General features: G+C 41.5%; 1 protein-coding gene across 1 annotated transcript; it reads left to right on the forward strand.

The window, feature by feature from the left end:
• The first annotated feature begins 280 nt into the window (after positions 1–280).
• On the forward strand, positions 281–20357 carry LOC103364988 (membrane-bound transcription factor site-2 protease-like). Its single transcript, XM_008292304.1, has 11 exons — positions 281–382; positions 2318–2466; positions 4556–4694; positions 5389–5492; positions 8018–8145; positions 11036–11154; positions 13755–13935; positions 15114–15220; positions 16754–16952; positions 17327–17402; positions 19265–20357. Exons 1-11 carry the CDS (start codon positions 308–310, stop codon positions 19485–19487), a joined length of 1500 nt encoding a protein of 499 aa, XP_008290526.1. The 5' UTR covers positions 281–307; the 3' UTR covers positions 19488–20357.
• Positions 20358–21370: the final 1013 nt, after the last annotated feature.

Raw genomic sequence — 21370 nt, forward strand, 5'->3', positions numbered from 1 at the left:
TGGTGGCGGTAGTGCGCCGTTTTGTTGCCAGCGAAGAAGAAGAAGCCGCTGATGCAAGAAAGCGAAGAAGAAGAAGAGCAACCCGGAGGTTTGTCGCACAGTGCTGACGCTTCTCTCCATTCACAGCATCCCTGAAAATAAACGCAGCGTTTCCGTTTGAATTTAATTTAAAATGTCGACATTTTGCCGCAGCGCTAACCGAGTGTAACCGCCACTGGCAGCGCTATAAACGGAGGACGGAGGAGGGTGATGGAGGCTGCACGGTTCGGTTCGTCGTGTCTGCGGAGAGTCGAGTGATAGCGGCACCATGATCCCCGTGTCCCTGCTGGTGTTTGTGATGGCAGGCTGGTGTGCCGTGTACCTGGCCGACACACTGCTCAGGGTGAGCGTTACTCATCTTTTATTTTCATGTTTAACAAGCTGCCAGCAGACACAAGTAGGTAAATTATTACTAGAATTGGAATAGAGGGCTTCTTTCACCTGTTAGCGGTTGTATCAACAGGCCATAACAGCCTGAAGTTAGCATAACTTAGCCCTGAAGCTACAAGAAATCCATCTATAAAATACAATAACGTTCATGTAGTTGTCAAATATTTCCTGGTGATGTGTTTGAAGCTCAAATCAAACAGAAATGTGTAACATAAGTGATTATATCTGTCTGCAACGTGTGTCAAAACACAGAAATCAAAGGTGTTTGGGCTAATTTATCTGAAGCAAGACCACAAAAAAGGCACATTTCATTAGAAATAAAGCAAAATCATATTGTGTAATATTGTCATCTGTCGTTCAGAACCATCATTAGAGCTGATTTTTCTCATCAATGTCACCTGTGGAGGCTGTTTTGCTAATTGTGTGCAGCAGGTGTGTCTTTGGCTTTTAATTTCTTCATCAACTGCTCTTGTTGGAGGAGACAGAGCATCTACCTTGTTGTTTGTTTGTTTTTTAAACCACTTTTGTCCAAGATTTGTCCTTTGTGTTTCATTTATTTATTTATTTTGGCTAGCTCTACAGCGTTATTAATGATTAATTATTAATGCTGGTTTATTAACTAAGAACTTCATGTCTTTATTTATTTATTTATTTTTAAAAATCTTTTTCCTCGTTCCATTTTGGCAGCAACATGTGCTCAATCAGAACCATTTACAGGGAATATATTGTTGTAAAATGTTCAGGATTTAACATTGCAGACTGCACAGATTTAGAGCCTCTTCTATGCAAAGTTTGACAAATGAGGACCCTCACAAATTAGACAGTCTGTATATTCTCTCGGTTTAACTAATTCCATATTTGACAAGCGTTATGTCACAGGAAATATCCTGGAAACATCCTGGAAAATCACCTGTTACGTTTGATTAGTTATTGTACCATCCTGGTGTTATCTCTGTTAGATAAAGGTTTTAATTTGCAAGTTAATTTATACTTTCTCTGCATTTGTGTTAATCATGGTCACATCTATCAGAAGAGCGTTGTGTCGTCTGCAGGTGCTGAAAAGTCTTTAAAAGAATTGTTTAAATACAGAAAGGCCTCAGGTGGTATTCAGAAGTCAGATGTTTTTCTGCGAAGGTCATGATTATTTTTTCATGCCTGTTAAAACGTATGTGCAGTACATCAGTGGTGCTGTAGCATCACATATAGATGGTTTAGTTAATCCTTCCATCAGTTTTCTGCTTATTTAGGTTCAAGTGTTATGTTCATGTTAACTGATTAAACATGACTTTCAATAACCAGCTGGGAGCACTGACAAAGATATGTTTTTTGACCTTTATGGCTGTAAAAAGGTTTTAAATTTTGCTCCATGTAGAGTTGAAAATGTCAGTTTCATTTTGTAAACACTGCAAAAACCCTGAAGAAGAGGTTTTCATCTTTTACCACAACTCGACCTGTTAAGCTGTAGATCCTCGAAGCCTCTTAGTCATCTTGTGGCTGCGCACAAAGTTCAGAGTCGGTGGCGATGGAGCTTTTACTGTCCCAGCCTCCACGTTATGGATCAGTCTCCTGGTTCTGCTTTTCATTTTTGCTTGTCTTTTATTGAATTTTCTATGTATTTTTATTCTGTGTTTGGATGGACACCTTGTGAAACACTTTGTAGCCTTTAGAAATGAACAAGTCAAAGATGTTCTCCTGGATACCTGCAAAAATTTCCAGAAAATCGTGTAGTTATAGTTGACTAAATGCTTGAAGACAGTGCATTGGGGGATCTGTGGGAACGAAAATAAACTAAATCACAGCTTCTGTCACAAACTAACTGCAGTTTGATGTAAGCCTGTTCCATAACTGTTCATGGACTTTCTCTGTTGACTTCATCTCCGTCCTGCAGTCGTCTGTGACGCACCGGATCAGCTACGAGTCGTGGCTCGCCAGCCGAGGCCTGATGCTGTCTCCCTTCCACCTCAGATGGCAGACCACCATGTTCAACCGGCTGTTTGCGTACTGCGCCCGCATCAACCCCCGGGCCCTTTACCTCTGGTACAAACCTCTCTGTCACGAGTTACTCTAAACTTCTCTCCTCCTGCATTAATTCTGGACTTGTCTCATCAACACTTTCAGGTTCCTGCTTTTGAAATTGTTGACCTCAAACACCTCAGTTCCAAAAAAGAGGCTAATTAAGAAAGTCGTTTGCACTTTGATGTTATTTAACTCAAAGCTTTTCACTCCCACTCGTTACCTTTTGACAATTAATTGAGCAATTAATTTGACAATGTAACAGCGTTTGGCCACTTTGAACAATTTCTGGTTCACTTTTCATGAATTTATTTCCTCTATGAACAAGTAAATTAGAACACAGGAGCCACCTGATAAATGACTTGTTTATTGCTGACTGACACTCGCTACAGATGAGAGCATCACGTCTTTTTCCTCGGGTAATGTCCCCCAACCTTTTGAAGGTGAAAGCAGCAACACTAATTTGAGTTGCATTAATACAAATTTCAAGGTCTTAACCAATTTAATAGCAAAACATTAAAATGCTGCGATGATTTTTAGCTTTTGATGTCAATCAGTGATTTATATCATATAACAAAAAATTGAAAGACTCCCTACTCAGTGACCAGAGGTGTTGTATCCTGACGTAGACAACTACTTTATTTTATCATCAGGTAATAGATTTCTGTCACTTTATAGCCATTTAGACACTTTATTTTGCTGTTTTGGTCGTCTGTCCAATGTGCCAAACTGTGAACTTATTCCATTGCTATCAATATAAGGCTGAAGACATGTTTAGCAAACCAGCTCTGATTGAGTGTTTGTCACAAATGTACACAAACTTACTGGATCAGTCTTGCACATAACAATTTTCATCCTCTCTGCAACTGATCTGAAGTCGGGCTCAACAATTTGGGGAAAAATAATAAAACTAATAAATATTGTAAATCGATTTGTGATGTGTTTTTAAGGTCAAGCCTTCAGTACAATACTCACCGTGTAGTAGATTTAAAACATGTGATGGAGCGTTATCACATGAGACGCAGTCAAAAGCACGACTGTCACACAAAGATGACTGTAAAACAGATTAAATCAAATCAGGTTTATTGTCATTTTGCTGTACATACTCAGTAGTACAGGCAGGATGAGAGAGCGTTTCTTCAGGATCATTTCATTCGTAAATTTTGCGAAATGCACTTCTGGAATAGACAAGACACAAAACGTAAAGACATTAAACCCTGGATCTGATGTGCTGCCACCTCTGCATTTTGTCCAAGTTTCTCGTTTTGCAACTTCAATTTAAAACCTTTTATTTGTTCAGCACAAGCCTAAAGGCTCAGATCCAGTCTTTTAATGTCCTTTGGGGAAGTAAAGAAAAAAAAAAACAGTTTTGTCTTTAATGAGGCAGCAAGTTCTGTTTCCTGTTTGGTGTCAGCACTTTGACATCCCTTGTTTTCATCCACTAGAGGGCGTGGTTGTTCTGATGACAGGGCAGTGAGCTGCTCTCACACATAAACAGATTTTGACAACATTTGCTAACTTAGCAGCATTAAGGCTAAAAACAACCCATAATGCACTGCTGCACTAGATCTGTAATCTCTATATTCATAAAGATGATCTGAACAGGCAGTTGTCCAGTCACCAAGCATAAGAAAACCTTCTCTTTTTATATTTAGACAAGTACAGTAATCTGTCTGTCTGTTCATTTGACGTGGGCACGACAGCAGAGTTTTAGCAAGTAAATGGTAAAAAAAAACCCTGAACAATAAAAATTTTCTTTTTGTTTTTGGTTTGCGCAACACAAACAGCCTAAAATTAGAAAACAGAAGTGCCATATGTGACAGGAGGTTAAAATTGGAATGCTGAATGTATATTTAGTTAAATAAAGGAAACCTGAAAATAAAATAAATTGGTGTTTAGTTCACTGATAGGCACTGTGTGACTTGTGTAGCTACACATTTAAAGATGTTACTTTCTGTTTTAAAACGACTGCATCTGTTGTTTCTGCAGAGTAACGTAAGTTCAGGTGCTCTTCTCGGCTCTCTTCTGTTTAGATTTATTTCTTTTATAGGTTAATAAAGCCAAACTCAGTGACTTTTCTTTAAATAGTTTCCTTCATGTCGGTGTTTTCCAGGTTCAACAGCGGTCTGATGTTTGGCATCGTGGCCATGGTGGGCTCAGTGGTGCTGCTGATCAAGACGCTGCAGCAGACGTTTGCTCAGATGACCACAGATAACCCTCGGATAGGAGGCCAGCAAGCGCTGCAGGTGGTGGTACGTTGATTTATGAACTTGTACGCGCGAGGCAAACCAGGTGAATGAGAATTTAAGTGCGGGTAATTGATGCTTTGTTTGCGACTTTCAGCGGGAAATGTTCAATTAGGTACAATCAGCGAGGGTGTGCGCGCGTCGTTTATGCGTTCAAGGTCAGAGATTAACTTCAAAGTTCATTCAGAGCCTGTGAAATTCAAACGAGGGTTGCAAGAAAAAAAAAAAAAACAGCCCCCTAATTATGAGCAGCACTTTTCCTGTTCACTTTTTTATTCATTATGGTGTCAAATAGGCGCGCATTAGTGTGAGCGCTATCCCCAGCGGACCTCGGTCGGTGATTCATGGGAGGCTATTAGCAGGCCATTTATTTCTGAGAATTCAGCCTGGAGCGGCAGAAAATGCTCAGCACGGCCAGCGGGAGAGAGAAACACAGACCACACGGAAAAGCTCAGCTTCAGCAAAACACAAAGCGATAAATATGAAGGAGAAGCCTTAAAAAGAAAAGCAGGAAGACTTAAAGACGGTGGTACAAATGGGGTGTTTGTTTGCCAGGGGAAGATCTTACACCATGTTTCAATTAAACGTCCTCCTACTCGAGGATTAAAAATACCCATAAAGCCGAGCTGATTCGTGTTAATGTTCACGTTGTGCTTCTGTATCAGTCACAGCTTCTTTTTGGTCTCTAATGCGTTTTCAGGTCCCAGGTGTCAATCTGCCAACCAGTCAGCTGGCCTACTTCTTCATCGCCCTGCTGCTCAGTGGAATCATACACGAGCTGGGCCACGCCGTGGCAGCGTTGAGGTAACGCACACACACACATACACAATGTGTTGCCATGACAACCAGCAGGGGTGAAGAGCATCCACAGGCCACAGGAGAGTTAAAGGGTGTTGAATCCTTCTCTCCACAGCTTGTTACACTCCTCTTATTCACATTTTTTTGGGGGCCTACTGAGGATTCGAGGTTGCAGGTGGAAGTGGGCAGGGCTTTTATTACCGTGGTGGCAGCTCACTAGTGACCCCCACGCATAACGCAACCGTGTATGTTTTAATCAAAAAATCCTGTTAAAGCTGCCACGTGTTGCAAAGTAAAGGCTGCTTTTAACTGAATACAGTGTTTTGATAGATTTTAGGAGTGTTTTCGGTTCAGTCCTGCCACCAGTTGCTCCATGAGGAAAATGTACTTTTATATATGAAAAGAAAACGAAATCCAGAAGTGGTTGCCCAGTGATATATATGTGACAGTAAATCCACTCGTGTCAATGGCATTTTGAGCGTTGTGTGCATCAGTGATTGCTTAAGATGAAACAACCTGCGTACAAATGGCGAGCAGCCTCCCCACATACATACATCCATCCATCATCTATACACCGCTTAATCCTCACTATGGTCATGGGGGGCTGGAGTGTATCCCAGCTGACTCAGGGTGAAGGCAGGTTCACCTGGACAGGTCACCAGTCCATGCAGCTCTTCTACTCTCCCTTCATCCAGTCAATCATTTCGTTTTCGATCATATGTTGGAATGGTAACCTTGGCAACAAGGACATGAAGGATAGTAAAAGTAGCCTCTAAAGTAGCTGGGCGTGTTTTAATAGTCTTGAAGACATTTTTAATATACAAATCAAAAAGGAAGCTCAGTTGGTTCTTATGGATGCTACTCATCCTCTCAATCAGGAGTGTAAGTTGCTCCCCTCCGGCCTTCGCCTGGCAGGACCTCAGGCCACAAAAAACAGGTATAAGTTCTCTTTGTGCTGACCTTCATCCGAGCTCTAAACACTGAGAAGAGGAGGAGGAGGTGATGCACTGTGTTTCTGCTGCTGTACTCGATCATGTCCTGTGCTGCTCTTTAACCTGCTTACTTGACTTCTTCTGCTGCTCTTGTTTGCACTGGAACACACCTGACTGAATGAAGACTGCAGCTAGTGTCCCTGTCTGTCTTATGTTTTGTGGAATTTTTAACTGTTTTTATTGTGTTTCTTTACTTCATTTTTTTAAACATTTCCTTTAATCTGTGTTTTTTACTGTTTGTATTGTTTGTTTATTGTGAACTCTTGTGTAAGCTGCTGCAGAACAAATCGCCCCTCTGGGACAAAAAATAAATTTGAAGTTATTTTTAAGCAAATAGAGAATAAATAAACACAACTTTATATAGATACTGAAAAGCATGTTAACAGTATAGTCAAGTTTCGATGTATTTTTGTGTTATTGGCTTGTTTTGATCTAAAAATCAAATACTAAAGTGGCAAAAATCCCAATTTTACTCTTGTGTTGACGTTCCTTTGGAGAACCCTGATTCTCTTGCTGAATTTGTGTCATGTTTACTGACCTGAAATCTACTTCTGCGCAATCAGATTATTATTAAATGGGGAATTTCTTCTGGTCCCAATTCAAGATGTAAATGAGAATCTATTTACATAACAAACCCAAAAGTAAATCCTGCTGGGTTCAATACGGTAACACTCGGTCTAGACTGTGGAGGTCACTCAGACGCACTACCTTCATGGAATAACTTCCAAGTCCTCACAGAATCATTTAGCTAAAGAACACAAACATTTGACCTCTGCTGGAGGAGGGTCATTTCAGCTTTTACTGACTCATCTGGTAGAAATAATGTCGACTGAATATAAGCCTCGAACTGCTTCAAGTCCTGAGGGTTCACTCTTGTTTTACTGCTCTCACGCTTTGGCTCCTTTAGTAAGTCGATCTTTTTGTTTTGCCAAGTAGAGAGTTCATCGTTAGAGAAAGGATTTTGTACCCAGTGGCAGAATGTTGGTATCCTAAAACCACCACATTGTCATTTGCCGCTTTCAAAGCATGCAGACCTTCTGATAAACATTTGGAGGTTCGGCTTCCCTCAGATCCGCATCGATGCATCACTGCAGTGAACAGCAGGAGCCGATGACGTCTCGACATGTATTTTGGACTAATAATATGGTTTGCAGTGGTGTTTATTGTTGTAGCCTACAGGGAGGCCGGTGCATAATAAGCAGTCTATATGTAGTTGCGCCCCAGTTTTCCTGCTATTATTGGACGCATCTGCTGAGCTTGTTAATTGTTGTAGCAGGAAAGCACCAACGTTTGGCTTCACCGTGATCTAGAATGTAAGCGAGAATGTGTGCAAATCGATCGGTTGTGTTTGAAACTCAACAGAAATGTCTGATAAATATGTAAAGATTGAAAACAAGTCATCCCAGCTGCCCACGTTTGTTACCTGTAAATTGAGTCATTTCCCAACCTGGTTTGGTGTCACCGTGTTCTTTGACGCTCATGTTGTGCGTTTAAAGTCTGATTCTCTTCTTGGCTGTAATATGTTTCTGTCTCCTGCAGAGAACAAGTGAGGGTGAACGGTTTCGGGATGTTTGTGTTCGTGGTGTATCCCGGTGCGTTCGTGGACCTCTTCACAACGCACCTCAACCTCATATCGCCTGCTCAGCAGCTCCGCATCTTCTGTGCCGGTAAGTTTTTTTTTTCCCCATCCAGAGCTCCGTCGATGGCTCCTAATGGCACCCTGATTATTATTATTATATATTTTTTTTCAGCTAATGTAATCACAGTCATTAATCACAGTTATTACAAGCATTTTGTTTTGCCAGTGAAGGTCAATCGGAGCAGTTTATCGCCGAGCAGCGCGCAGCTGCATCGCATCAAATCATTTCACTCAGCAATTAAGAAAATTAGAGTTTAATGAATTGTTTGGTGGCAGTTATTCACGCGCGGATGTGAGTGATGTCTGCCATCGTAGGTGATCAGGGGGAGCTGGTTAGAGGGGGAAGGGTTTTCAGTGCAGTGTGGCCTCGAGAATGTGTGCAGATGTTGATTAGAGAGCAGCCAAGGAGGCAGTTTGAAGATGGTCATACATAAACCAGAATGTGAAGAATCTGTGAGAAAGGAGGCGCTGTTTCCTCTTTCTCTGACGTATTCTAGCACATCTTATATTTACTAATCAGAAAAAAGCAAAAAAAGAGGAAGCTTTTTTTGCACTAAATGATGCATTTCAGTTTGGAGGATCACATGTATTACATAGAGCAGCGGTCCACAACCTTTTTTGCACGACAGACCAGTTTTACAGCAAGAAATATTTCCACTGACTGGTTGTGCACACATAACAAAAAATAATATTTTTTTCTATTAAAAAGTTTCACAAATGAATAAAATGACTTGCCAAATATGTGTTTACTTTTTCTTCTGTCTCAACATCGAGTCTCTCCCACTTTCCAAAGAAGCTCTCGGAAGACGTTTTCTTTTTCTATACATATCAGCAGCGGTTAGTCTGACGGCTTCGTTTAACAGCAGAGCATGAAAACTGACAGTCAAGTGCAAGAAACAACCACAGACAGAAGTGACAGGAAGACGATTTAGTGCTTTTTCAAAATAAAACAGCCTGTAGACTGCACTGGAAACAAAAACAAAAAAATCGATAAAACTTTCCTTTTTCTTTTTGTGCGGCCCGGTACCGGTCCACGGCCCGGTGGTTGGGGACCGCTGATATAGACCTTATTCTAAAATAAGTTATCCAAGCTGCAACTCTTAAGTTTTTCATTGCAGTTAATAATTCAGCAGATTATGAGTTTTGCAAAGCTGCAGGACAACCTGACATGTTATAAAACCAGCTCCATCCAGACTAGCTATGGTATTGAAATGCAGCACATGTGTTAATACATCAGTGATCACAGTAAAAAGTTTGTACTTTACTAAAATATAATCCAACAGATAATTTTTCAGTTTGTGTTGTTGCTACCTGTCCTCACCTCCTTGCAGTTGATAAAGCAGCTCCCCAAATTCTAAATTGCAGGATTTCTCTGTTGTTTCCAGCCTTTAGAGGGCAGTGAAGAGCTGCTCTAGAACCATCCCTGTCTTTAACTATTTATTAAAATATTCCTCCTGGACTTTCTGACAAGAAAATAACGTTGTAGTGAATCCATGAGGCGTCCAGTCGAGTCACACGACAAGAGAGAGAGAGAGAGAGAGAGAGAGCTGCTATTCCCATCAGGGGAGTGGTGACATAACAGCGTGCTGTGTTTATTTATTTCTCTCTCTCCGTCCACAGCAGAAGTCGCCCGGCACGCAGGGGGGTTGTCTGACATAACTTGTTTATTATTTATTCCTGTAGCGAGAGGTGATGCAACTTTAATCATTTGTTTACTACATAAATCAGCGTCACATATGTATACAAGCGTTTTGCCTGTAGGCCAGAAATTCAAATCCTCCTTTTTTTAACGTTTTAATTAGGACGTAGTAACCAGCTCTGCTTACATTTTCCCTGGAAGAAAATTTCCTCTTCCCAAGATTTTCCTCAAAATATCTCGACGTGCTCGGCTTTTAATTTTGCCCCGACCAAAGACCGTCTCGCTCGCTGCTGCTTGTCAACACGTTTGAATGATACGTTCAGGACTCCAAAGCTGTGCCTTGACCTCGTCAGCCGATGAGACGTTTCCTCCTGCGGTTTTCTCAGACTGACTGAGTCTTGTCGCATAATTAAGACGGTATAGATGACTATTTTTGGCGAGCAGTGGTTGCTGTTTTGCCACGACATCCTACAGACAAAATATGTGGAGAACATGCAAACGGTCGTTAGAGCCGTAAACATCAAGGCTTCACCGTCTCACCCTGGTGTTGTGGTCGGTGTCACAGTAGCTCCATGTGAGCCTCTCTCAAGCCTCCTCTCTGTATGTGTGGACTTCTTTGGATTATATGAAGCCATAAGTGGTGGCGCGCTAGATAAGCAGGAGCCCCTCTTGAATACTTGGTTAGAAATGAATAAAAATGTTTAATTAAATGTTACTTGTTGATGTATGTAGTTGTGAAACAGACATTTATAAGCTGCTGTTTTCTTTCTGAAGTGGGTTTTTTTTTAGGGAGTAATGCTGAAATGTACTATTTCAGGTTCTTAAATGTGAATTTTTACAGTTTTCTGTGATGGCAAAATTAATATATTTGGCATTTGTACTGATAATCTGATAAAATAAGACATTTAAGGACATTATGTGAGCTGAAAAACAGTATAATACTCGCTAGCTGGAGCCTTGTTAAAGGGCGAGCTTACAGTTTTTCAAGTTGATGCCCTTGTGAAGCAGGTTATTGTTCCTCCTGTTCATACTCGGTGTTGTATAATTGCTTTTTGACATGCTTTCTTTGTCCCTGTACCTCCAATCCAGCTCAGTACAGAGCTAAAAAGAGAAATATTGTAGTAAAACAGCAGTAACTTAGACTGATATCCACCTGATTTGACTATATGATGATGGTGTCAGCAGCAGCTCTCTTGAAAAGTCAACTCTAACTGAACATTTATTTAATTCTTCGCTAAAAATGTGAGTATTAGAAGCTGTTTTCTGTTTGTCTTTCCAGGTGTGTGGCACAACTTTGTTCTGTGTGTGGCAGCGCTGGCCTTCCTCTTCTTGCTGCCTCTCTTCCTGTTTCCCATGTACTCCACCGGAGGAGGAGCGCTGGTCACCGAGGTCGTGCAGGTCAGTGCTGCAGGTTTTTTTTTTTACGGGAGAAACCACTTCTGTCTGCATAAGGTTAAAAGGAAAAGTTTAAGATTTTAGTCAAGACGCTCCTTTTTTTGCTGATGTTAAATGAGCAAATCGATACCACCGCCATGTCACTGTACGCTGACGTGCAGCCAGCAGCTGGTTAAGTTAGCGTTGTGAAGAGTGGAAGCAGCTGGCACGACTCTGGTCAGAGTTTTGTAGTTATGAACTGGTAAAACAAACATGTGCCAGTTAATAAGCTTTATAGTGGGAGGATTTTTTAAACAGTTGGTCTTTCCAAAAACGCCAAACTATTTCTTGGAGCTGCAGAGGAACAAACTCACTGAACTGATTGTTTTTGGCCTGCGTTAATAAAAAAATAGCCCCCTCGTCACCTGCGTGTTGTAATCCAAGTGTTTTCAAGTGTAAGTTTCTTGGGGTTTTCTTGGGCTCTGTAGTTTTTTAATTGCCCCCTGGGGACAAATAAAGTTTGCTGAATCTGAAACAAATCTCTGGAAGATAGTTTCTTAGAATTGTTGAAGTCAGAAAGTGGCCACGTTTTCTAAACGAACTGCTGAGGTTTTGTCTTTTGAAATGTAGAAACATGTCACTTTAGTTTTTTTTTCCAGTAATGAGTGTGTTTACATTTAGAGTCTTATGTTGGTTAACTCAGGATATGACTTTTACATGAAACACAGAGTGGTTTAAGAAGTCCTTGACTGGATTTTTTATTTTTATTTTTTAAAATCTAACCTTTATTTAGCCAGGAAAAGGCTCATTGAGATTAAAAATCTCTTTGACAAGAGTGTCCTGGCCAAGACAGGCAGCAGCACAATAGACAGACAGACGAGGTCACAACAGCATCCACACAGACATCATCCTCATAATACATGGTGATTACATATTGAAGATAAGAAGTCAACATGTCAGTACAGATCAGAATCATAACTGGCAAAATAATCATCTGTCGAAGCATCTACACACTGATGATTTTGCCTCCAAGTCATTTAGGAACACTGTAAACGTGTTTAAAGAGACCAGATCTTGAAGTTTCAGGTCTTTTTGAAATGTGTTCCAGGTAGAGGGAGCAGCGAATTTAAAAGCTTTCTTTCCCCGTTCAGTTCTAGCCTTAGGAACAGATCCTGGGACCGCAGACTGTAGCCACTTGGAGCTTTTGTACAAGTAAAAATCTGTAAATAACTAGAAAGCAAGCCTAAAATACATTTATAAATTAAAATATGCCAGTGTTTTTTCGTTCGTGTGGGCAAATCTGACCATCCAACACAAGAATACAACAAACAATGGTGAGTAAAAGACTTAAAATCAGGCCTTGTAGTGATTTTTAGGGAGTAAAAATGTGTATTTGATATGTGAGACAATATTCTTTAAGTACACACACAGATGTTAGAGTTGTATTGAAAAGGGACAAGGCCTATTCCTAACTTTAATTAAATATATTTCATGAACTAGCTACTAAACACCACCATCTGCTCGGCTGCACTGACTCTGCTACATGTGCTGCTGAGAGTATTTTCGCCAACGAAATTCGAGAAACTCGGCAAACTGTGATGGTTTTTAAATTACCCCAAACATCTTTTCTTTTTCGACGTTATGTTTTCAGATCTTTGCATTTGGACAACATGTTCAGCAACAATGATGCATTTATGAAAGGCCAAAAGCTACTGAAAATTCATGCCGACTGATGATATCAGTCAGGATCTCATATTTGTTTCCTGGTTGCTGCATTCTGCTGTTTAGGCAGGTGGGATATGTTTACATATAAACCCAAGAATTAATTTGTCTGTGGCTGTTGGAAATGAGCCCATTCTGGTTTGAAGCAGCCTTGACACTATGACACACCGTGCTGCAGACTTTCCTCAACATTCATTGTTCCTGGATCAGAGCTGCTTCCTCTGTTTTGATGTTTGGCCACATTAAAATGCTTCTTCCACTATGATCTGACTTTCTGTGTCCTGCAGCTCATCCACTACAAACAAAGGTTTCCTCCCGTCTAAATTACCGAGCCTATTTAGCTGCTCCATTCCCAAACAAACCAAACTGTGTTCGAGGCGCTCCAGAAGTGCGCTGCCTGTGCTACTGCCCTTGTTTGTTTCTGTTGTGTCACTTGGCTGAAGAGGCACGAGTGGTTGGCAGCGTTCGGAAACCTGGAAAGGGTTTGTAAATGCTGCCAGCTCGCACGTTTATTCCAGAGAGTTTATTCCAGTTTATGGTGTTTACATGTGCAAACACTACACCTGGTGCTACACGTCCACGTAAACACACTGAGTGGAGCTCAAAATCAGACAAGCTACTCGGATGAATTCATTGTTTGTTTTGTTCTTTTTTGTGGGATTTGTTGACTCTAGAAACTAAAGAAAATCACCGAGCTGCAAAACGACTGCAGCCACAGATGGTTGTTGATTTGGTCTGTTGCTCAAGAACTCATTGGCAGCACTTGGCAGAATAAAGTGTTTGTCAATCCGTGTTCCCTCCCAGAGTTTCCCAACTAATATTTCCAGCTTGCAGGATGGAAGCCAGCAGTGTGACCTTTTGCCCATTTGAGTCGTGTGTGTGTGTGTGTGTTCGGTGTTCAGGGCTCTGCAGCTGACGGTCCCAGGGGTCTGTCGGTCGGGGACATCGTCACTGGGCTGGAGGACTGTCCTGTCAGGGGAGTGGAGGACTGGACCAGCTGCCTGTCTCACCTCTCTCACACCCCACAGACCGGATACTGTGTCCCCGTCGCCAGCCTGCAGCCCAGCTGGGCTCACGGACGAGGTGCGTGTCTCGTTTCAGCCCCCCGGAAGGCTCCGTCAAAACACGCCAATTACATTTTTACAGCGATCTCTTTCACCCGAGTAGCTAATTCCTCGTGTGGAGAGTCAGACGTTTGCCTTCCGGCCACTAATTCAGGATTTAATTATCACTTCATAAATTGATACACTTCGAAAAGCAGTTGTTAATTAATTCCTTTTACAGTCATGTAATTATTTTTGGTGTTTTGTCATCACGACAACGTGCCACTTGAACATGAAATGAGGTCAACCCCACAGAGCAGCAACAGGAGCTCTGATTGGCCAGCTGTCATCTCCTATATGAGGTAACAGCACAACAGCTGGCTGATCAGAGCCCCTGTTGCTTCTCTGTGGTTTATAATTACTCTAGTGGCACGCTTAAATGTCAATTTCTATAAGTAAATAGAGTTTACATCCACAGAATATTCACTTTAATTATTTTTTAACACATCGGCCATTTTTTTTTTCCATCATGGATTCCAAATATTTTCAGCTTTCAGCCTCTTAAATGTGAGGATTTGCTGTTTTTTCGTCTTAATCTTCAGGCTTTGGTTGGGTGGTCATAGAAAACAAATATGTTTATGATACCAATTTGTGTGCTTGATAGTAAATTGTAATTATTAGTTGAAGATCTAGTTTAATTTTAAATAAAAGGTAGAATTCAAGGTAGAATTTTACATGGAAAAACATCTTTATTGTGACCACAGTCAGTGCTAAATTTATATCTGTCAACTTCTTTCTCTGGTGTTTTGATGATACTATCGATTAAGGACGCCTAAGTAGTGTGAAGCTTTATTTTATTTATTGTTTTACGTCATTTTCCTTTATGGTCTGTACTTGTTCTGTCTTTTTATCGGCTCATCAGTCACCAGTAAAACACTTTGAACTGCACTATCCTGTTCAAAAGGGGTGATATCAGTACATTTAGATCAATGCCCTTATATTGTCTGATGCACGCAGCATTAATGTGTATTTTAGTACATAGAAGGCACAGTTGATGTTGATAGTTTCAGTTATCTAATAAAGTGTGTGTGACCCTCTAATGATTGTTGTCTAATGATCCAGTGCGAGCTCACCTGCCCACTGAGAGGCGTATTTCCAGAGCTGTACAACATTTTCAGCCCCCTCTCCATTCATATTGTTTTTCCTTTCCCCTCGTAGCTTACAAGCGTTTGGACGGAACGATGGACTGCTGCAGCAACAACAGCCTCACCGACCTGTGCTTCTCCTACATTAAACCACAGGGCCGCCACAGCAGGGAGAGAGAGGTGACACACCCGCCGACACACAGGGGCTTTTTGTGACTCGCTCGTCACATGAGCAGGTTTCCGAACCCTTTCAGACAGTCGGGCATATTTATATTACTTCCTGTATTCACTGGACTTCCTTCTGTTCAGGTTCAGAAAGAATTGAGTTTGTAGCGACAAGGTTTTAAGGAATGACTAAAATTCTTGTCTCCACAGTTTTTTCAAGCTATACTTGTATTAATTTGGCTCTCTCAGTGTGGAAGCTGACCGACTCCACGATGTTGCTCTGTGGAGGCTTTATCAGCTGATTCGAGGCTCCTTGTTTCCTTGCTGCTCGAGATAATTCTTTACACTGCGTCCGCATTACGCGTCCAAATCAGATTGTTTTTGCCTCCCAGTGACTCAGATCAGATATTTTTTTCCCCCCCTCATCAACAGAAGCGCGAACAAACAGTCCGCGACACTTGTACATGTGCTCCTGGATCTGGTTCATATCTGATCGCCGGCTGCGCGGCTGCTGTCAGGACAATCTGATCATAACGTCTTACTCCTCTGTTTGCCTGCCGTCATCCTTCGGCGTGGACGCCTCGCCCACACCGCACGCCTTTTTTTTTTTCCTCTCTGCGCTCAAGTGTCAGCGACAGAGCAGCAGCCAAGGCCTTGTGCTTTTTGTCCCGTTCTCACCCTCATCAGCTGCTTCATGATCCGACTGTCTCATAAATGTTGATGCATGTCGTTTACAGAGATGTTGTTCTGACTGAAAACTGACTAATCGCCTTTGTTGCTTTTCTCATTTTGGAAATTCAGTTTCTTTGAACCCTCCTGTATTATTATATGGTTTCTAGTTTGGTTTCATTCACATGTCTGATGTTGTGTCATCACGCTTGATGGGGAGAGGTCGCTAGCACCAATGGGACCTACTCGGTTTCATAAAGGTGTTACAGGTTTTTAATGAGCTGCACATCAAAGCCCGTAATGTAAACGTAGCCTCTGACTCTGGCTGTGGCCTCAAAGTGATGAAACTGTAATCAAATGCATCCCAGATGGTTTTCTGTGATGGATAGGAATCTATAGGGAGTCAAAACTTTTCCTTATTACTATACATAGAGTAGAAGAGATCCTTATTGTCGTTGTAAACAACAACAAAAGGCAGTTTAGCAGCTCAACAAAAGAACACAAAATAAAATTCAAATGAAGCTACACTGTGTGAGAACAAGATTATACTGTATATAATATAACAGAGCAGGTTATTACACATGAGTTAGTGTGTAATAGTCACAAGAAGGAATAAATAAGGAGCTAAACAATCTTTAAATAATCGTGGCTACAACATATCAAACATTTTCTAGAACAGATTGTATGCAGCTGTGATTAATAAACAGGTCAGGGTCATGAATCAGACAGTAGAGACATGAAAAAGTGGACTATCTTGAATGTAGATAAATGAAAAAAGACAACCAGATACTCATGAAGGGAGGAGTGGATGCAGGAGCAGCAGAAGCACATCTCCCACCTCCGTTCTGACATCTCCTGTTGTTCCCTCTGTGGCTGCAGTACGCCTGCATGCCGGTGCGCAAGATGGTGACGGGGACGCGGGTGTGCCGCAGCGACGACGACTGCGCCTCGCACTCCCACGCCGCCAGCGTTTGCGTCACGCCGTCTCTGGAGAACCAGACCCGCTTCATCCGCGTCACGCACCCCCCCAACACACACATGCTGTTCGTCGGGTATCCGCCGCACCTGCAGTACGCCGGTACGTACGCAAACACTGCCGCTAGTCTTTGTTTTGTTGTGCATGTCATCATAAGAAATAATGATCTGCAGCGCTCTTGAGTTAAACATTTCGAGGAGTAATAAAATATCATTATTTGCATATAGAATGTTGTTTCTCCAGTTGAACATGCAGTAAGTTACTATTTTTATGCTCCGCTCTTGGAGGAGGCTCGTGCCATTCATATAATTGCTGTTTACAGCTGGCTGTAGGTGTTGAGCCGACTCTCCAGTCTTAAGTGATGCAGAGCGACTGAGCAGGAAGAGACTTGTTGTCTTGTCGGCTCTGATTTAAGACAGATTCGCAAAGTGTCGACTGAATAAGTCTTCTTTTATATCCCGTGTTGTCTTTTCCAGTGAGTCTCACCAACTTTATTCCCCGCTTTGGCTTCCTCCACTTGGATCTGCCCGTCTTCTTGGAGACCTTCTGCAAGTATCCTTTCATGTTACAGGGACTCAGCTGCAGCCAGAAACAGGTGATCAACTATGAAGAAGGTGCTTCACAACACATTTCTTTTCTGTCATTTAAAACTTGTCCCTCAACAAAAACATAAGCACTCACTTTCCTCTTCAGAAATAGCTCTAGCATCAACATATTTCATATTAAAATTAAGTCATTTCAGAATAAAAGCTTCCTTGTTGAGCCCAGATGAACAAATCCTGAATCCTTCACTCACTTCTGATTGAAGTTCAGCACTTTTTAAACTCCTTTCTGTTTTTAAAGTCTGTCCTCCTTCGTGTCTCCTCAACACAGCCTCGTCTCTTGTGTCTTGTGGGTCTGCTGATTGGAACGCAGTGTGTTTGATTGATTTGGTGAAGTTTTCATTTGGCCTTTAAAAGCAAAGACCTCATTAACTTTTTGCTCAACAGCAGCTCATCACAAAGTGTCAGACGTAAGTGGCACAAGTCAAACAGGCTGTCGTGAGATCAAAAGTTGCCTAACGTCAGTCGGGTAATTTAAAGCTGAAGCTGCAAAACAACAGAGTGTATTAAATTAATCACAAGTGCGTTTAATCAATACGAGCTCCACTTTTCATTTGTAAGCAGAAGAATGACTTATGTCCTCTCACAAATAACACACAGTGGCACTCTGATCCTGACGCGTCCACCGCCGGTTTACTGATGTTGTTCTGGAAATCAACACGGCTCATAATTCAGGTGACTGTAGCTTGCAGCTTTTTCTGATTACTGCTGGTGGGAAACCACTTCTTCATCTGCTGCACTGTGATTTTCAGCTGTTCGCAGTCTCCCAAATCCTTCACCGGCCACTTTTTGTCAAAGAATAAAAATAGAACCTGGAAGTTAAAAATGGGATTTTTAAAAATGGGAACCGAACTTGGCATGCTTCTATATATTACTCATACAACTTGGGTTGCTTTTTTTCCCTTAAAATGAGCTGAAGTTAATCCAACAAGGCCTGAGAATGTATTGGAAAGTCTTCTGTTTGATACCCAGCACTTGTATTTTCTCCTACCTGTTGTCTTTATATTTAATTTCAGGCTGTGAATAGACACTTTTACATTTATGAACTAAAACATGATGGTGGTAGTAGTGCTGTTGGCTACAGTCGCTTGGAAGCTCTTTGACTCAGTGGACAAGGGTTAATTTTAGCAATTTAAAAACAAAAAGAAAAATTTAATGAATTCATTATTTACACTCTGTGAAAACATCCATACATTTTCTGCTGCTTTAGTAGGTGCAATTAATGCTCATTTAATTAAACAATAAATAGTTATTACAGTAAATATTAGATCATATGGTCCACACTTGTCTTCAGTCTTACTTTTGGACTTCGGAACAGGTCTTGTATTGCACTTTATGAGGTACGAAAAAGGGCGAATGCTTAATAAATAATAAAAATGTTCACAAAACTTACGTTGGGAAAACAAACTGATTTTATAATAAAGAACGTCAACCTGAAATACATGTAAAATTAGGTAAATATGTTCTAAAAATACAAAAATAAAACTTGAAATATTCAGAAAATTAATTTTCAAAATGTATTTTTTTAATGTCAATAAATCAGCATTATTTTCACCTTTTCAATATTCGTTTATCTGGATCCTAATGAGTCAGATTTTGCTAACTGTACTTTTGCTAGTCGCAACTTGTGTAGAATTGTCTACAGATTTTGGCTAGCTACGAGCTAGCTTTGTGGCTAGTTATCCCTGCTGACCAAAAGTTCCTCACTAGCGACCATATTATCGTTATTTTTATTGCTCACTGGGTGAACTGACCCTAAAACATGCTGCTCCAAAGTTCTTGTTGGTTGTCCTGAGCCGCTCCGCCTCTCAGATACGTGGTGTCCCTCTCCGGTGCGTTAGCAGTCGTCAACTCCGTGCCGTGCTTCGCCCTCGACGGCCAGTGGATGCTGAACGCCCTGCTGGAGGCCACGCTGGTTACTGTGGTAACGGACCGTCAAAAGCGAGAGCTCATTGGTTTCTTCCTGCTGCTGGCGGGCAGCGCCCTGCTGGCGGCCAACGTGGCGCTGGGCCTGTGGATGGTCACGGCGCGGTAGCCACAGCGGTGAGCTGCCCCGGGAAGCCGAAAGAAAAGAAACCCCATGCAGACTGAGAGATGTTGTCTCAGGATGTGTTTGAGTCGTGTGGACCATTAAGCTGTGAACAAACGGGGAACAGACTGCATTACCCAGCAGCACTGCCCGCTCTCTGGACACTGTCGAGCAGAACATCGCTCTGCCTTTAAGTTGTTACTGGACCACCAGGGAAAACACTTTCTTCCACCACGTTGCCGCCATATATACAAAAGCACATATAAATATAAATAATGCACTTGCTGGAAAGCACTGTCCAATGTGACTGTTTACAAAAGACTGCACACGGTTTCATATCTGTCATGTGGTTGTGTTAAAGATTCGAGTGGAAACCTTCCTGGTGTTTCACAAGTTTGATTCCAAAATGCCACTTTTTTTTTTTTGATTTTTATTTTTCTGTTGCTAACTGGAAGGTTTGTCCAACGAAATGAATCCAAGCCATCTTTGGACAAAACAAATGAATGAAAAAGCCTTGATTTAATGAGTGAATGCATGGCAGTGTCCTGATTTTCAACTCCTTATCACTGTTGGACAAAACTTTACTACCTAATGTTCATGTTTAAGCTTACACATGAATTATTTAATTAAAGGACTTCTAGCCATTTCAGATTGTTGAGAGGAGGATATCCTGCGGATTTATTCAGTCAAATCAAGTGTCTTTCTCTTCCTCGGGCATTGCGATGGAGAAAAAAAACGGCTTTCTCTGTTAACTCCTGCCTTCCCTGGAAGTGTAAGTTTCATTTCTACTCTCTTGGCCTCACACTGTCTACGATCGGGTTGTAAAAAATTATTTGTCGCAATTGTGGAATAAAAGGACTGATTTTTATTGAAGCACTCTGGTTTCAGCTGGTTCATAAGTGGGAGAATTTATTCACCGTTTCACCTCTTTTTCCTTTTTTCGGTTGGTCTGTTGAAGATACCAGTAGTGTGACAGGCAGCGTTGTACTGTTGGGTGAGTTCAATGAATTTAATCCATATTTCACAGTTACGCGTTGCACCTTTTGCTCTGCTGCATTTTTTGACATATAGTCGGATAAATGTATATTTAAATACAAAATGACCTGATGAATTATGATGAATTGTTCCAGGTATAAAGAGCAAGAGAAAAAAACTAGCCTTTACCAAGAAGGAAAAAGCAGAAGCAGGCTTGGGAAGGGCGGCCGTCTGCCTCAAAAGGTTGGGGTTAGCATAATCTGCACTGAAGCTATCAGAGAATGATCGAAAACCCAACAATAAATGTTAAAAATGACATAAAAAGAGTGAAATAAGCAGAAACAATTGTGATTTAAAACCATAGACTGTATAAAAGATGGACGTAGCAACCAGCCCCGAAAAATGAAGCCAACCCGGAAGTGTCAAAAACCTGCAGTATCACTACATCTGCTAGCTGCTGACTCCAAAAAGCCCTGGCTCCCATAGAAATAAATTGGAAAAGAAGTGATCACAGATCATGAAATACTGCATTCCTCCAGCTCAGGATTTTTTTAAAATTAGTTTTCATGGTCAAATCCAGAGATCAGGTGGCCAATCTGAAAATAAATCAATACTGAATTTTTTAAAAAAAATTGTCAAAATTTTGCAGGGCAAGGGGCGTGGCTGGCTTGATTGACAGTCGGCAGCAACGATGCAGACGAAGCGAGCAGAAGGCGGTAAATGTGGGCGGGCAGAGAGGGCCCGCCTCTCAATCCGTCTGACCAATCGCTGCTCCTATGGCCCTCCGACAATTTTTGCGTCACTGGCTCCAAAAATCCAAGATGTCAACCAGGAAGTAGCAAAACCCTGGCTTCATTTTCTCAGTGCAGAAACCAACGGGTGACGTCACGGAAGCTACGTCCATCTTTTATACA

This window comes from Stegastes partitus, unplaced genomic scaffold (assembly GCF_000690725.1).
Source record: "Stegastes partitus isolate 25-593 unplaced genomic scaffold, Stegastes_partitus-1.0.2 Scaffold800, whole genome shotgun sequence".
Taxonomy (NCBI): domain Eukaryota; kingdom Metazoa; phylum Chordata; class Actinopteri; family Pomacentridae; genus Stegastes; species Stegastes partitus.

Excerpts from the sequence above, each read along its gene's own strand:
- LOC103364988 (XM_008292304.1), top strand. The coding sequence starts at position 308 with ATGATCCCCGTGTCCCTGCTGGTGTTTGTGATGGCAGGCTGGTGTGCC. Across the intron at positions 8,146-11,035 it reads GCTCCGCATCTTCTGTGCCG|GTGTGTGGCACAACTTTGTT; the intron begins GTAAGTTTTTTT and ends TTGTCTTTCCAG. Across the intron at positions 17,403-19,264 it reads TTCTTGGAGACCTTCTGCAA|ATACGTGGTGTCCCTCTCCG; the intron begins GTATCCTTTCAT and ends TCCGCCTCTCAG.